This window comes from Pecten maximus, chromosome 1, assembly GCF_902652985.1.
Source record: "Pecten maximus chromosome 1, xPecMax1.1, whole genome shotgun sequence".
In the NCBI taxonomy this organism is placed as follows: Eukaryota; Metazoa; Mollusca; class Bivalvia; order Pectinida; family Pectinidae; genus Pecten; species Pecten maximus.
The window spans coordinates 47,720,264-47,738,229 of record NC_047015.1 but is presented as its reverse complement, the minus strand read 5'-3'; the positions used below and the strand labels follow the sequence as shown (position 1 = coordinate 47,738,229).

The window sequence follows — 17,966 nt, the reverse complement described above, 5'->3', positions numbered from 1 at the left end:
AGGGACTTGTCACGAATTATCAACTAACGATCCGTGTATAAGACTGTCCTTATGACAAGTACTGCGCCTCTATGAACCACAGGGACCTGGAAATTCGTTATAGTATATGGATATTCTTTTAACCTATCCTAATGTGCACATTTTCTCGTGTCCCTGTGTTCAGAACTATCGACCACTGTCCTAACCACAGCTGAAACATATTGGTCAAATGAGTGTGCTAAAGGTTCCCAATTCTTTAATAACTTTCACTAAATGTTGATCTGTGGGTTTCATAGGCCTAATAGATTCAAATTTCTGAATCAGAATTTCGGTCTCTGATTTTGAAATACGTGTACCATATTTCACATGTACGGAACTTAAAATTGGATCGCATTATATAATGAGGTGTTTTGTCATTCAGGTATGTGGTTTTATTTCCTGATGTGTCATTTTCACGGCCTCTGCATGAGAGAGAAAGTTAGGTTAAATAATTTTATCTCACAGTTTAGATTAGGTCTCTGATATCATCGGTGATTATACGGGTATCATTATAAGTTCAAAGTATACCACATGTGTCGGGACTCCGTGAAGTGTTAATATGTAACACCAATCATTGTTTTCACCCCCTCTCCGCTGTGTGCGGTAAATGTTTGAAGTTACTTTTCAAGCTGAATTGTAACTCAATCAAATTAAGAGTTTCATTAGTTTGTTTCATTTCATTATTATGACCAACTGAGCTCAATCGCTCCATTAATCCTCCTAGTCGTATCGAACTCAGCATGTGTTCGTTACGCCTACTACAAATATTACCCATTCATTTTACGTCTAATTAATAAGTCTTACCAAGCTTTGATAACTGAATACGGAATCGTAAGCTCTAAGCAAACGACTTTTTTTCGTTCTTTATTTTTGGTAGGTTGAATAAAGGAAATAATTAAAGAAAAGACTGTATGACCTCTAACCTAGGATATTTTCTTGCAATAGATCTAGTAATAAAACAAAAAATATATATCGTTAAACGGAATTTGACAGATAAAACACAGTTTAAACTAAAATAATTATCCATTATTATGGCTGACAGCTTGAATACATGCAGATTCATGACCAGCATGAAGTATTTCCTCACGTACCATGACCGTACGGTAATTCGATCGCCAATCACCATGTGGTATCTGTATGAAAGACGCGAAAAATATCTACACGTCAATGTCTGATGTTTGTGAATTACGATCAATGGAATTACATGTGCAATATATATATGTACGTGGCGTGTCGGCATTTGGATGAAACTGTATTAAAGTTAATATTGGTAACAAAATATAACGAATTATAAATAAATTCTAGTGAAAAAAACAAAGATTAAAATGTAACAAATATTCTGCAAAATATAAATGTTAGAACTAGATAGGTAATATCTCGACCTGCTCTTGACCAGAGACTTGTATATCACAAGTCTCTGTCTTGACGTACCGCGGGGAAAATACTCGCGCCCTTTCCACAACAACACTAGATATATACGATGTCATCATAAACATAGACTACTACGCACATGGTAAACTTGTTATGTGTGTCTTGGATCCCGACTACAAAGCTTTGAAAACAACACCCAAACAATGCCGTTCATATGCAAATTGTTATGGGTTTGTATGTAAATTTTCTAAGATTGACCCATTTACGGAGGTGATGGCCCAATCAGTATTATGATTAATGGCTTCGGCATGGTCAAGTCGACCAATCAAACAAAACGATAGATCGCAGCAAAACGTGTTTATTCCCGCTACCATAGCCGAATACACAACAGTGTCGATAACCAATCAAAAACGAGGTAATATTTACAAGCGTTTACCATGTTGCTACGATGTTTTGATTCATCAATCGGGTGCATAAGGAAAGGTCTTCATTCTGCAATGTGTATTGCCCGGGCACAGTAGCAGGTATCGGGGTGGAGGGCAGCTAGAAAACAATGGATATATGTAATTAGGCACATTGTGGATGTATGCAATTTTACGAACATTCTAAAGAATCGGCTCAATTTATCTATGATAAGATTTAGCGGTTCTCCGTCAAACAAGCTTGGACCTATCACCTGCATTATAGTACAGGTGAAAAACGGTTTAGCGGGAGGCAGCTAGTCGTGAGCAGATTTTACCGGGCTCAAAAGTCACCCACAGGTAAGTTTGAGTGACCAATCATCATTTCATTGAGTGAAAACCGTAGGCATAGTTTTTACAATTCGTTGTCGGAAGCAGAGAATTTATACCACTCGATATCGTTTACCTGTCATTTGGCGGTAACGGTACCGGTATTTAATAACACGTGTCATTATGTTCTATAAATAGAGGTAAACACACAGGTAGATGGCCATTCATATGTTAATGCCATAGGTTGACGCTCTTTTCTAAGCATGTTTGGTCGCATTATCGGTTGTCCAAACTTGCTCTCGAAGTGACATTCTCATTAAATGTCAGAGTTGCCCAAATTTCGGTGGCAGTGGATCATAGCATTAGGGCAGGCAGTATTTTTTTTAATTGGAGTAACTGGAAATTGAATTTACAAAAGAGGTAAGATATATGAATATCATTTTAATAGATACATTTTAATGTAGCATACTTTACTTGTTTAATTTTCTGTTTTGATATTATTAACATACAAGAGCAAATTATTATTGCAGAATTTTAACATTTCAAAAACTAGGCCTAGCCTAGCTCAATTTCATATTCTAACGCTGAGCCCTTACCACATATATTTTCAAGAGAGTTATTACACATCAGCTTTAAGTTATACCCTATATGATTCATTTTTCAGATTTATTTGTAAATTTTGTCTTCGTCATTATATTTTCTGTATATTTTAGTTTAAATAAAAAAAATCAATTTGTCATCAACATAGATCTTTCCTGCACATCAATTTATTCTAAAGATCTTGTCAGGTTATATTGTCTTAGTACTTTTTACACTAATGGCGATTCAATCAACTAATTACATTATTTAGTCAAAAATTAAAAATTAAGGGTTTAGTAGCCAACAAAAACATGAATGGATACATTCTGAACTGCTTTCCTCAGTTCAACCAATAAAAGACCTATAATGTATATCCTTGTAACAAGGTCATCAGAAACTGTTTAAGGGCATTTTTCTTTTAAGGCCAGATGTATCTTGAAAAATGCTAATCCTAATGTTGGAACTTATTTTAACAGATAAATGGACTTCATTTTATGGAGGATTAAAAGAATTCCAAATGCAAATGATAATGACTGATTTTTTTCAAGCTCTTTCAACACTAATTTTTTATTTATTAATGTGATGACCTTAAATGAACTTTGAAGTTTTATGTTTAAGAGTTTTTAATTTTTGCCAAAGATGTGTTACAAATGGTATGAGAGCGGGAAAAATAAAGTGTGGTAATTTTTTATTCAATTGCATGCAAAAATAGAATTGAAAATGATTTGATTTCTGATGTATGAATTTCTTTATTTTGCAGGTTTTTAACCTACACTTGCTATAAGAAACGTTACACCCCCACCGCCAAGACGAAGTACCCACAAGCTTACACAGTCCAGCGGCACCAGCAGCTGACTGTCAAGATGCCGGCCAACAAACGAGACACTTTGGCTGTCAAGTTCAGACAAAACTGGATGAACAAGTATCCACTAGATACATGCAGCAATGGAGGCCTCAATCTGGACGACAGTCTTACCAGCCTCAACTGGCTGCAGAACCTCAACATCATGAAAATCACAACACCAACCCCACCTCCAAGTCCAGGCCCTGCCCCAATACTGATGGCAGAGACAAACAACAACAACAACTATAAAAATCTCAAAGTGAATCCCAACGCTGTGCTTAATGTCTCCTGTGCTCCTCCACAGTGCAAACTGGAGACCAAATTCCACTTGGCAGATTCCGCCCCAACCACGCCCACCTCCCTGGGAGGGGACACAATTGACTACAAGACCAACCCATATGTAAAGCCACCATACTCTTATGCCACACTCATTTGCATGGCCATGAAAGAAACCAAGAAAAGCAAAATTACATTGTCAGCAATTTACAACTGGATTACCGACAACTTCATGTACTACAGATTAGCTGATCCAAGTTGGCAGGTAAGCTTAATATATTGCCTATACCAGCCCTTATATTGAAGACAATGGGGTCACAGCCAAACCTCAAAGGTCCACTCATCTGGAGTTATGCATTGTAATTAAAGATATATAAAATGGCTGTTAATCTCATGGTTGACTCAGCTTTATGTTTAGGATCAGGTAAAGTCTTGTGTCCGTGTGCAACCATTCAAACAATAGTACACTCTAAGATAATACTACTGATCCAGCTTAGTGTAGATTATACATACAGCAAAAATGTCAGTCTATTTAATGGACGGTAATTAATGCATATATGGTTTTTAAAAGATTTTGCATTATCAATTCTCAAATCAATGTTTACCAAGTAGCTGCATTTTATGGAGAAAAAAAATGTAAATTACTTTAATTCTTCACAATCATAACCAAAAAGCCATTATTAACAAATGTTGTTATTCTTTTTGCAGAATTCTATCCGTCATAATTTGTCCTTGAACAAATGTTTCCAAAAAGTGCCACGAAGAAAAGATGAGCCCGGAAAGGGAGGTTTCTGGAGAATCAATCCAGATTACAATGACATGATTGAAAATGGTATTTTCAAAAAGCGAAGGAACAGTCGAGATGCTGCCTGTCCCCCACCTCTCAAAAAAGTGAAAAGAGAGGATGATGATAGTATGTCTAGCTGCAACAGTCTTATAAACTTCAGTAAAGTTTCCAAAAAAGGACAGAATGGTCTAAATATTCTGTTCCCTGGTCAGGAGGACGATTCGCTAAAAGGAGATTTCAACTGGACCTCCATATTGAATCAAGACATTGAAATTGGTGGTATACGAGTGAAAACCGAGGATTTATTAGACAATACAAGTGAACAAGATCTAAGTCCTTCAGCAGCAATGAGTCCTCCATCATCAGAGGCTAATTCAGACGATTTCAGTATAGAGGACTTGTTTGGTCAGGCTGACCTAAGCTCAGATGTTCCACTTGACTTTACCACAGAAAATCCTTTAGATCTTACAGTAACAGGACAACCTATCAAAGCTCCCCAGTGGTGGGAGGAAAGTTTTAACCTCAGTGAACAGCAAGGATTGTTAAAAGCAGCAGCCGAAGCCAGTAGTGGTCTTCATACTCCTATCCATACCACCCCCTCCCCTGTTACAATCAAGGACGATTTGGACGATGAATTAGCACATCCGTGGGCAGAGTCCGGGGGTTTTGCGGACATTGGAGAAGCATTTGATGTTGACAATTTGTTTGATATTGGAAATATTCCTAGTCCCCGTGTAAATTATCAAGAATAATGTGGGATTAAATTGGCCAGATTTGGGACATTTTAGTGCATATTTTGCTCACAGTCTCCTCATTATGGGAAAAAGGGGAGTTGAATATGTCATGTAATAAATTTATTGACCAGAGCAACAGAATGTTGGTCAGGTCACACTGAGGCAGTTCTGTGATATACAATGAATTAAAAAAGGCTGTGTTTTGTGAGTTGAGCGAGCTAGATTTAACCTTGAAAAGGACTGTTGTCACCCGTGTGTTTGTAGCCTGCAAAGTGTGAACATAGTTTTAATTATTATTCTTTCAAATCTGGAAGGTCTTTATAAAAGATTAAAAAAAAGGTTTTCATTTTTAGCGGGTACATAAAAAATGAAATTTTTAAATGAAAACTGATTTTTTTTGGCTTTATTTACTAGTATTTGGAGGAAATGGTCAGTATGACTTTCATTTCATTCTAGTTATTTAGCCTTTCCAGGTACTTGGTGCTGTACATTCATAATGCATAATTGTTTCACACATGGGCGAGTGTTATTGGTAGTGAGGGAAGTGGGCGTGAGAGTGGATGCTTGTGTATTTATTTTACGTGTGTGACAAGTGTAAACGTGTGTACTCTTTCACCCCTCACGGTAGAATGCTTGTGTGTGGTAATTTATTTATTTATCAATGCATCTGATATTTTTTATTCACCTCTCACCTCTGAAAGTGCTATATTATAGATATGTGGAACACTGGTTTAATTGAGTTACATTGTATACATGTGTTGGTTTTTGAAAGAAGTATCATTGTAACGTTACGATCCGTATAAATATATGAAAAAAATGTCAAAGAATTTGTAAACGAAGAAATAAAAAAAAGTCAATAACATATAAATATGCAAAAATATGAATAGCAAAAAAAGAAAAAAAACTTAAAATAAAAATAGTTTCCCCTTGGTTATCAACAGAAGTCTGAGGTAATAATTACACCTACATTGCCAGTATTACAATTGTCACACAGTATTGATCTTGGAGGTCAGCTAGTTTATCATTGCCTGTGATGTAGAAAATTCCGTCCTATTGTTATGTTAGATTTGTAAAGTGATATTTATGTTTACTTTTGGAAGTCAAGTTTTATTTGAATTTGTCCAAACCCTTGTCAGGAATCCGTCCAAGTGTTTTTTCCTTTGACAGGACAAACATGGTCAATTCATAATTTTTAGAAGAATATATTTTTAAGATATGTTTACATAAATTTGTGTACATTTTGAGTATGAAATAACTTTACAAATTTCGTTCAGTCTAATTCATATCTTGGATTACCCTAGCGCACCACAATGGATTAGTCCAGGTCTGGTCCAATTTGGAATGTTAGGGTGAACAAGATGTTTATTAGGCTGACTTTTTTGATTGACTGATGAAGATAATTTGATTACACTGCCAATTTTCATATTGAACATTGTAAAATTTGTGTGACTTATATTCTCAGTCAAAGAGGAATGATTCCCTCCTGTACATACATGTATAAAGTTGCCAAGCTTTATCTGGTGTGAACTATCTACTAAAAGAATCATCTGTGATAATTACTGTTGCATTCTCATTGTCCTACATTTATCTCATGTTTGAATTTAAAGCTCTTGTCTGTGGTTTTAGGATGAAAAAGTGGAGAATATGAAATGATCAGAAAAAAACTTCCTTAGAATGGTTTTTGATTTATTTTTTTAAATTTTATTCCATTTAATGTAAGATTTTTTAATAAAAATTTTAAGAAGAGATGTTAAAAACTTAAAAATTTAATGTTTAGATATTTGTTTTATTAAAATGTTATGAAGAGACAATCACATTTAACTATAAAGGATTTATTTCATGAAATAAGTCTTTAAATAAGTAGTAAACCTTAACATCATCCTGAGTTTGGTCCGCTGTAATCCTCCTAGACTGACAGACAAGAGGATGCTGGACGCTCCAGAATACCCTCAGTATTCCAACATTAATCAGTCATGTCACCTGTGATCATCCAAACATCTGTGTTTATGTGTTATGGTCTCTGCATTTCAGGGTTGTATTAAAGTATTCATATTTATTGAACAAAAAATGAACAAAAATAAAAAGTTTTGTAAAGACAATATAAGAAACTTTGTTGTTGATTTTACTTGATACAGAGTGAGCGTATGTAAAACTGTGCGATATAATATTGCCAATATACATGTTTATTCAGGATGAACAAATATCATTTCCAATTGCAATGCATAACAACTGACATTGCTCAAACTTTGACTCAGGAATGTCGTCCGTCAGACTGGTACCCATATCTGACCTTGTAGAACCCTTTACATCATATGCTTTCTGACACACTGTAAGGGATTATATACCTCTATTTCAACATAATGACCTTGATGCAATGTAACATGATACCACATAATGACCTTGATGCAGTGAAGCACGAAAACCTATAATGACCTTGATGCAGTGAAACATGATGACCTTGATGCAGTGAAACATGACAATCTATTATGACCTTGATGCAATGAAACATGATGACCTATAATGACCTTGATGAAATGAAACATGATGTAATATACTGGTAATGATCTTGAAGCTGTCAAACATGTAGTTATATCACCATTCAATGCATCTAGTTATATGACTTGAAGTAAAAAGATAGAAAACCAAGCTCAGTACATTTAAGCATTTAGTGCGCACATGCTTCATGTTGAATTTGCCTTTGTCCAGTTGGCATTCATCAGCCCATAACTTCCAAATGAAAGCAGTTCAATGCTTATATTTACATTTGACAACAATTTTTAAAGACTTTATCCAGGAATTTTGCTCCTACGATGAATGAACAAATTATTATCGTCAAAGATGGAACAGCCTTTTCAACAGCCATCTTTCATTATTGCCGACGTGACAATTATGACGTCACTATAATAAGGAAGTCCTAATAAAGATTTAGAAGTTATGGACTTGTAACCTTCAAGTGAGCTTGGTGAAGTTATATAGTGGGGCTGCAGTGTAAATGTAAATATATTACTATATTAACAGTGCAGATTTAATGATCATTATAGAAATATCCTGTAAAGTCTCTAATGGGATAAATGATCTGTTATGAAATGCATAGAATTAACAAATCCTCAATCAATGACCTTGAAAAATCTGGATTATTTTCTTGGCTTATATCATAATAGTATGGTAGGACTAAAGTTTAACAGTTTAACAATGAAAGATTACTGATCATTTGATCTCCAATATTTTATATCAGTATAAATAATTTTTTTTTTTTTTTTAAAAAAAAGATGCCGTTGAAAGTTAATACACCAAAAAATGCTGGGCTGTATACTCGGTACATGATAGTGTATATTCCACTTTGAGTACCAAGTGTTAGGTATCAAACATTAAGATATTGATTATCATATGAAGGTATAGTGCGTTGATCGTGTTAAGGTCATATTGTTAAACTAATGGTCGTAAATACATATAATCCTATTTACCTTAATACCAGTTTATGTTCCTACCCACTCCCAGTACTACCCGATAAACATCTACAAGCTTATGTCTGCATGGTCTGATAGGTATAGAAATAACGGAACTCATGCCAAGACCTGCCCTGGTCTTAATTACTAGTCGGTTAATAATGAAATGATATATACATGTGTGTGTGTATATACATGTGACCTTATTATAAGCTAAATATGCGATGCATATGTGGGACATGTTTTTTCAACCGTGTAGGGTAAAGCAGGGCCATGTCCTCTTATTCAGGGTTTGATTCAATGGACAAACTGGTGTGTGAAATTTGATCTACTGCTATTGTAAAAGACTGCTACAAAAAGTACAGATATATTTCACTCTGTGTAATAGATACCGTTAAAATTGTCATAATCGCAGACATCCTGTATTCGTATTTACAGAATACCAGTGGTAAATTCTATAAATGTTTTGTTTGCTACAACAACTGGACTTGAGTATACAATGTTCAATAGTTTGTATGAGTTTGGTTTTGTATTGTGTCTTGGTAGAGACATGGACACAGATTGGTAATATTCTAATCGTAAAATGTCAAAATTTGATCAACTAGATTTACACAGTAAACCACAAGTTTACCAGACTTTGTAATGATAGAACGCAGGTAATCTGTTCATAGACACAAGTTTACCAGACAATACTACACAGGTAATCTGTCCATAGACATAACCCAACTTTACCAGACAATATTACACAGGTAATAAATCTATAGACATAACCCAAGTTTACCAGACAATATTATACAGGTAATCTGTCCAAAGACATAACCCAAGTTTACCAGGCTTTGTAAAGATAGAACACAGGTAATCTGTTCATAGACACAAGTTTACCAGACAATATTACACAGGTAATCTGTCCAAAGACTTGACACAAGTTTACAAGACAATATTACACAGGTAATCTGTCCATAGACACAACCCAAGTTTACCAGACAATATTACACAGGTAATCTGTCCATAGACATAACCCAAGTTTACCAGACAATATTACACAGGTAATCTGTCCATAGACATAACTCAAGTTTACTAGACAATATTACACAGGTAATCTGTCCATAGACACAACCCAAGTTTACCAGACAATATCACACAGGTAATCTGTCCATAGACATAACCCAGGTTTACCAGACAATATTACACAGGTAATCTGTCCATAGACACAACCCAAGTTTACCAGACAATATTACACAGGTAATCTGTCAAAAGACACAAGTTTACCAGACAATATTACACAGGTAATCTGTCCATAGACACAAGTTTACCAGACAATATTACACAGGTAATCTGTCCATAGACATAACCCAGGTTTACCAGACAATATTACACAGGTAATCTGTCCATAGACACAACCCAAGTTTACCAGACAATATTACACAGGTAATCTGTCCATAGACATAACCCAAGTTTACCAGACAATATTACACAGGTAATCTGTCCATAGACACAACCCAAGTTTACCAGACAATATTACACAGGTAATCTGTCCAAAGACATAACCCAAGTTTACCAGACAATATTACACAGGTAATCTGTCCATAGACATAACACAAGTTTACCAGACAATATCACACAGGTAATCTGTCCATAGACATAACCCAAGTTTACCAGACAATATTACACAGGTAATCTGTCCATAGACACAACCCAAGTTTACCAGACAATATTACACAGGTAATCTGTCCAAAGACATAACCCAAGTTTACCAGACAATATTACACAGGTAATCTGTCCATAGACATAACACAAGTTTACCAGACAATATTACACAGGTAATCTGTCCAAAGACACAACCCAAGTTTACCAGACAATATTACACAGGTAATCTGTCCAAAGACACAACCCAAGTTTACCAGACAATATTACACAGGTAATCTGTCCAAAGACACAACCCAAGTTTACAAGACAATATTACACAGGTAATCTGTCCAAAGACACAACCCAAGTTTACCAGACAATATTACACAGGTAATCTGTCCAAAGACACAACCCAAGTTTACCAGACAATATTACACAGGTAATCTGTCCAAAGACACAACCCAAGTTTACCAGACAATATTACACAGGTAATCTGTCCAAAGACATAACCCAAGTTTACCAGACAATATTACACAGGTAATCTGTCCAAAGACACAACCCAAGTTTACCAGACAATATTACACAGGTAATCTGTCCAAAGACATAACACAAGTTTACCAGACAATATTACACAGGTAATCTGTCCAAAGACATAACCCAAGTTTACCAGACAATATTACACAGGTAATCTGTCCAAAGACATAACACAAGTTTACCAGACAATATTACACAGGTAATCTGTCCATAGACACAACCCAAGTTTACCAGACAATATCACACAGGTAATCTGTCCATAGACATAACACGAGTTTACCAGACAATATTACACAGGTAATCTGTCCAAAGACATAACACAAGTTTACTAGACAATATTACACAGGTAATCTGTCCAAAGACACAACACAAGTTTACCAGACAATATTACACAGGTAATCTGTCCAAAGACACAACCCAAGTTTACCAGACAATATTACACAGGTAATCTGTCCAAAGACACAACCCAAGTTTACCAGACAATATTACACAGGTAAACTGTCCAAAGACACAACCCAAGTTTACAAGACAATATCACACAGGTAATCTGTCCAAAGACACAACCCAAGTTTACCAGACAATATTACACAGGTAATCTGTCCAAAGACACAACCCAAGTTTACCAGACAATATTACACAGGTAATCTGTCCATAGACATAACACGAGTTTACCAGACAATATCACACAGGTAATCTGTCCATAGACATAACACAAGTTTACCAGACAATATTACACAGGTAATCTGTCCATAGACATAACACGAGTTTACCAGACAATATCACACAGGTAATCTGTCCATAGACATAACACAAGTTTACCAGACAATATTACACAGGTAATCTGTCCATAGACATAACACGAGTTTACCAGACAATATTACACAGGTAATCTGTCCATAGACATGGCACAAGTTTACCAGACAATATTACACAGGTAATCTGTCCAAAGACATAACACAAGTTTACCAGACAATATTACACAGGTAATCTGTCCATAGACATAACACGAGTTTGCTAGACAATATAACACAGGTAATCTGTCCATAGACATAACCCAAGTTTACCAGACAATATTACACAGGTAATCTGTCCAGACACAACCCAAGTTTACCAGACACTATTACACAGGTAATCTGTCCAAAGACACAACACAAGTTTACCAGACAATATTACACAGGTAATCTGTCCATAGACATAACCCAAGTTTACCAGACAATATTACACAGGTAATCTGTCCATAGACACACCACAAGTTTACCAGACAATATTACACAGGTAATCTGTCCAAAGACATAACACAAGTTTACCAGACAATATTACACAGGTAATCTGTCCATAGACATAACACGAGTTTGCTAGACAATATAACACAGGTAATCTGTCCATAGACATAACCCAAGTTTACCAGACAATATTACACAGGTAATCTGTCCAGACACAACCCAAGTTTACCAGACACTATTACACAGGTAATCTGTCCAAAGACACAACACAAGTTTACCAGACAATATTACACAGGTAATCTGTCCATAGACATAACCCAAGTTTACCAGACAATATTACACAGGTAATCTGTCCATAGACACACCACAAGTTTACCAGACAATATTACACAGGTAATCTGTCCAAAGACATAACACAAGTTTGCTAGACAATATCACACAGGTAATCTGTCCATAGACATAACAAAAGTTTGCTAGGCAATACCACACAGGTAATCTGTCCATAGACATAACACGAGTTATCAGAATATCACAAGTTATGACAATATCACACAGGTGATATGTTCAGGTACAAAACATTACACCCAACTCACACCATATAACACAGCACATTTTATAGTTCACCATACATTATATGACACAGCAGGCCATGCCAGTCTTGTAAAGTGTCTTTTTTTGTTTGTTTCTTTAGCATAACATTTACACGGAGTGAGATATCCCCACTCTAATTGTGTAGATTACGATGGTGAAATCTGACACCCAGGTAGGTCAAATGTGTGCCCCCCCACTGAACGTGCATCATTCAATGTGTCCGCATTCTTTTATGATTTTAATTAGATTGCACAAATCACCGAGATGGAACTATTAACAGATGGTCTGATAACATAACAAAATACCAGTCATGAATGACTTGTATCAATTATACGTAATCTAGTACATCATTTATATGACAGGGTTCATTTCATTTCTGAATATTTTTTATCTAATGTACAAATCTTACATATAATAGTCTGACAACCAGTTATTGATGTTTGCGATGCCTACGATGAAAGTCTTCTCCTTAACTAAACTGTGACAGTTTTAGATTTTATATAATATTTGATTTGTTCCAAAAGCATATTTCACAACTACAAAATAAGTTGAATCGTCTAATGTTAGTCACTATTGAAGGTTTAGAAGGGTCTGTCACAAAGTAAGAAGAAATCAGAGAACCCGGGGTAAACCGATATAGTCTGACAGGTGACTATATTACCTTTCCACATCTGATCCAGAAATCAAACCCCTGGCCACCTCGGTGAAAAGCGAGCTTACAGTTATCACAGTGCCACCTGACCATCCATTGATTCAATATAACAATGACATGCTGGGGTTCTTAATTGTTTCTTGACTTACATTTCACAAGACCACTGATTTTCAGAGAAAAAGCATGTCTCTGTTATTGTGAATGTTGAAAATATATCTGGTGTCGAGACATCTCTACTGAGGGATTGAGCAGAAATACAATACATGTAATTAGTCACTAATTATCCTACACTGCTTCGTAAATGTTCATTTCTGATTATCAAGGCAACTACCTTGTTGCTCAACTCATATTACCCCCAGGTACTTGATCAAATATTGATTTGTTCAATGCTGATGTGGCGGATTCTTTTGTAACGGTAAAACAACCATATCAACTTGCTTATCACTGGAATAATTAGAGACCTTGTTTATCTATGTAAAGATGTTGTTTACTTGTTTAGACCTTAAATTTGACAGGTTGAGAACTGAAAGAGACATTGCACAAAGTGACTTTTTCGTAAACATGCATAATAATAAAAAAAAAAATTCAGAATGAATCAAATTCTAAATCTTAAGATTTTTGCAACATCATCATATCATTAGTGTCATTGTGTCTTGTGAAATTCAGTTTATAAATCAAAAGTATGATTACATTAAACAAACAAGATAAAATACCATAAGGTAACATTCTTTTTAAATTAACTGCATTCTATAAAATTGAGTTGAGGATGGAAAGACCCATCGAAGGATGGAAAGACCTGTGGAAAGATGGAATTATCTTTGGGAGAATGGAAAGAATTATGATGGATGAATATATCTCTGGAAGGATGGAAAGACCTATGGAAGGATGGAAATAACTCTGGAAGGATGGAAAGACCTATGAAGGATGGAAATACCTCTGGTAGGATGAATATATCTCTGGAAGGATGGAAAGACCTATGGAAGGATGGATATATCTCTGGAAGGATGGAAAGACCTATGAAGGATGGAAAGACATATGGAAGGATGGAAATATCTGGAAGGATGGAAAGACCCAAGATAGTGTAACAGTGAATAACTGAAAAAAAAATCTTTATTTTTCAACATCACATAACTCTTTATGGAAAGCAATGATGAATAGTTCAATATTTACAAATGAACTGATAATATTGATTATTACCAATAACATCCAATTGACAGACAACTGATAGATAAGTATCAATATTGTAATAAAGGTCATGGTATCTCATATCTGAAAGAGATTGAACCCAGAACCTCCGGTTTAATATCCTGATGCTGAATAAGATAAAGAGGAAGCAATTAAAGACATCTATTGCCTTACATAGGTATAGCAATAGACAACACAACAGTCTACCACAGTCCCAGTTTTCACAGGTGTTGCCTTACATAGGTATAGCAATAGACAACACAATAGTCTACCACAGTCCCAGTTTTCACAGGTGAATGTACACATTGTATGAAGAAACCCAATGAAATGGGATGGACATTGCTACACCAATTAAGGCAAAGTATAAAGGCTTTTGTTCCAAGCAGACTAAAAATAACAGGTTCAGACTTTGGTAAGAGAAAGTCACATCTGTACCGCATGACACGCCACAGCCCCTAGGGTACATTACACCATTCCTACTTTATACGAGACATCCGATAGAGGCTGACAACACAATGGCAGGTTGTTAACCTTTACTTTCGTGACTTTGAACACTACACAATTGAAGTCGGTAAATGATTCACTAACAAGGCCAAGCCTACGTCACAAAATCACTAAATTAGTTAGAGTAACTACAATACATTAGAAACATGTGGCCTGCTGGAGGTATTTTGGTACCAGGGTGGAGCTGCTGGGGGTAAAATTCACGCAGGTACATGTATACTTCATACAGGTGTGTTCTCTGTGGAGAATTAACTGTAATCACTGTTTAACATGCCTATCAAGCTTCTTTAACTCAATGATATATAAAAATGAAATCTGAAAAAAACATTGTACATTTTAAAAATTTCACTTCAAAATTGAAAATTGGACATTGCAAGCTTATGAACTTCATTCATGTAGATAATCCAGGTAGTTAACTGATTTCATGTCACTCAATTTTGTCTGACCTTGAATATAAATAATGAAATTAGCTGCCGACTAAGGTATAGGGAAACTAATGGATGAAAAGATATATCTCTTTAAACTTAGCACTTTGTCTGTGTCTAAATCTACCGTCTCTCAAAGATCCGGAACAGACCAACTTGAAAAGGAACAATTGTTCATTCTCTTTATGAATATATATGTGTTGTAAAGATAAATCTATAAAATATAATAACTCGGGGAAAATCAATAAATGTAAGCACTGGTGCCTGTATACACAAACAACTGGGTTTTATTCCCATGACAAACACTAGAAGAAGTAAAACAGCTTGGGAGCTTTTTCATATCATTTGTGCCTTTTTTGTATGTTTATCACAAAGTCTCCTGATGTTTATTTAATCTATGTCTATATAAAGGATATTGAATGGATTTTGTTGAATACTTTGAACATTTCACACACATAGCAGAATACCGATACATTTTACAAGTGTTTGAGGAAATCATTAATTTTCCATTTATGGTGTTACATTTTAAAGCTAAATGTACAAGTCTATAAATTAGGAAAAGGGTTTTGAATACCTGGTAAGTTGTGCCCAATCCTGTCGCTAAAAAGGTAATAAAATGTGTTTAAATCAAAATATTAAAACAAATCTAATTGGTAAAAACAAGTACATGTACTATTAAAAAGAAATGTTTTATATGTTAATTAATATATGACATTTCCTAAATAGATTTTTAATCAAGCTAATACATATTTTCAAATCAAGCTGAAAATTTGTGTGTTTTATTTTTCTATCATTTTCAAAAAGGACATATATAATATATCATTGATACATGTATGTATTATGTGTATACATATATAAGTATGATGTCCTCTATATAGTTAACCTGAACTTGACAGAGGTACACCAGTAAGGTGTTCCCAAGTCACTGCCCCGTCTTATACTAAATCTATGAATCATCTGCATTAGTAAGTATAATTCAATAAATTAAAAATTTCTTTGTACGCATTTGCGTTAAACCGTTTATGAGTAAAGGGATTTCATGTATAGAAATCATGCTGGCCAATTCCTATGTTGACATAATCTTAATCCTGTAGAATCTCCACCAAACAGTTTCGTCAATACCTTCTGTTTGTACAGTATTGCATAAGCAGCTTAAATTAACCCTGAACAGGTCCTGACAGGAATGTGGCGGGTATATGTTTGTAGGAGGTACCTGCAGACATAGTTTACCATTTAAATATCCTACATTAATATTTCTCACATTCACCAACATGGTACCCACAGTGTGAAATAATGATATAAATATAAAATGTTTTAATAAACTGCGAGGTATTTAATGATAACATCAGACAACTGTCAACACCAGGAGTGTCTACCGGTATATAGTTACAGGAACAATGAACCTGTTCAGCCACAAGCTGTGCTAATGAATCAATGCTACATGAAAATATTGCATTTCATCAACACACATAAAGAAATTTCAGTTGTAAATACCTAAGGCTTCTCTTTAAGACGTGATATCTTAATGATTTGAAAATGTTTGTAAAACATGTCCTTTCCTTAAGATTTTACTCTTGTTTTAATGAAAATAATGATAAATGCAAAATCTAACAAAACAAAACAGGTGACAGTGACCTATGTTTGATGTATTATTGTACCTGAATTAGATGTCTATTTCATGTTCTAGAGTACTGGAGCTACCCGGTTGTGTTATTCCATTCCGATTAATTAATTAATCAATCAATCATTTGTAGTTTTACTTCTGACTATGACTAATCAAATCATGATTTTCTGTGATTAATCATGGTTTGACTGTAACTTTCTAGAGTTATTGAGATTCACAGTGGACTTGAAAAGTAATTATTAATTAATGAACAAAACAGCTGATTAATCTATCTCTTCAAAACTTTGAAATTAAAACAATATTTTAAACATAGCTAGATACATTAAAAAATTATTAACCCCTCCTTTTTTTTTTGAAAATACCCCCTTTCTTTTCATGACACATCAATAATTGATCATCAAATGTCAGAAATTATGATCCAAGATCATTACTGAATTAAGATCAAAGATCATTACTAAATTATGATCAAAGATAATTACTTATAAAACGATTCCCAACATAAATTGGAGCACTATAAGTCTAACAAATGTGTCAGACAGATGTATGGACCAACTAAAAAAGACAAACACGGAATATGATACATGGATAGAGAGACCAGGCTACACAAAGATCACACCACTAATGTTTATACAAGGATACATTTTTTAATCTGTCATCTGGGATTTGATCTGCGCCCCCACCTAGATCATAGGATCAATATAAAACATTCAAATGGCAATACTATCTTTATCCATCTTCATGGATATAATTATCTGTATACTAACGGGGATATTTATTTCTATTTCCTTTATAAATTAATGTGCATTCGTCCAATCC

The 17,966-nt window shown here is 34.8% G+C and overlaps 1 protein-coding gene across 2 annotated transcripts; it reads left to right on the top strand.

Moving 5' to 3' along the window:
• Nucleotides 1-1,831: 1,831 nt before the first annotated feature.
• Nucleotides 1,832-15,276, top strand: LOC117336188 (forkhead box protein J1-B-like). 2 transcript variants are annotated; one of them, XM_033896628.1, is made up of 4 exons: nucleotides 1,832-2,150; nucleotides 3,460-4,084; nucleotides 4,528-5,773; nucleotides 15,264-15,276. In XM_033896628.1, the coding sequence occupies exons 2-3, from the start codon at nucleotides 3,563-3,565 to the stop codon at nucleotides 5,356-5,358; spliced, it is 1,353 nt and encodes a 450-aa protein (XP_033752519.1). In that variant the 5' UTR covers nucleotides 1,832-2,150; nucleotides 3,460-3,562; the 3' UTR covers nucleotides 5,359-5,773; nucleotides 15,264-15,276. The 2 variants fall into 2 exon arrangements, with proteins under 2 accessions (XP_033752519.1, XP_033752531.1); XM_033896640.1 differs by lacking the exon at nucleotides 1,832-2,150 and adding an exon at nucleotides 2,376-2,540.
• Nucleotides 15,277-17,966: the final 2,690 nt, after the last annotated feature.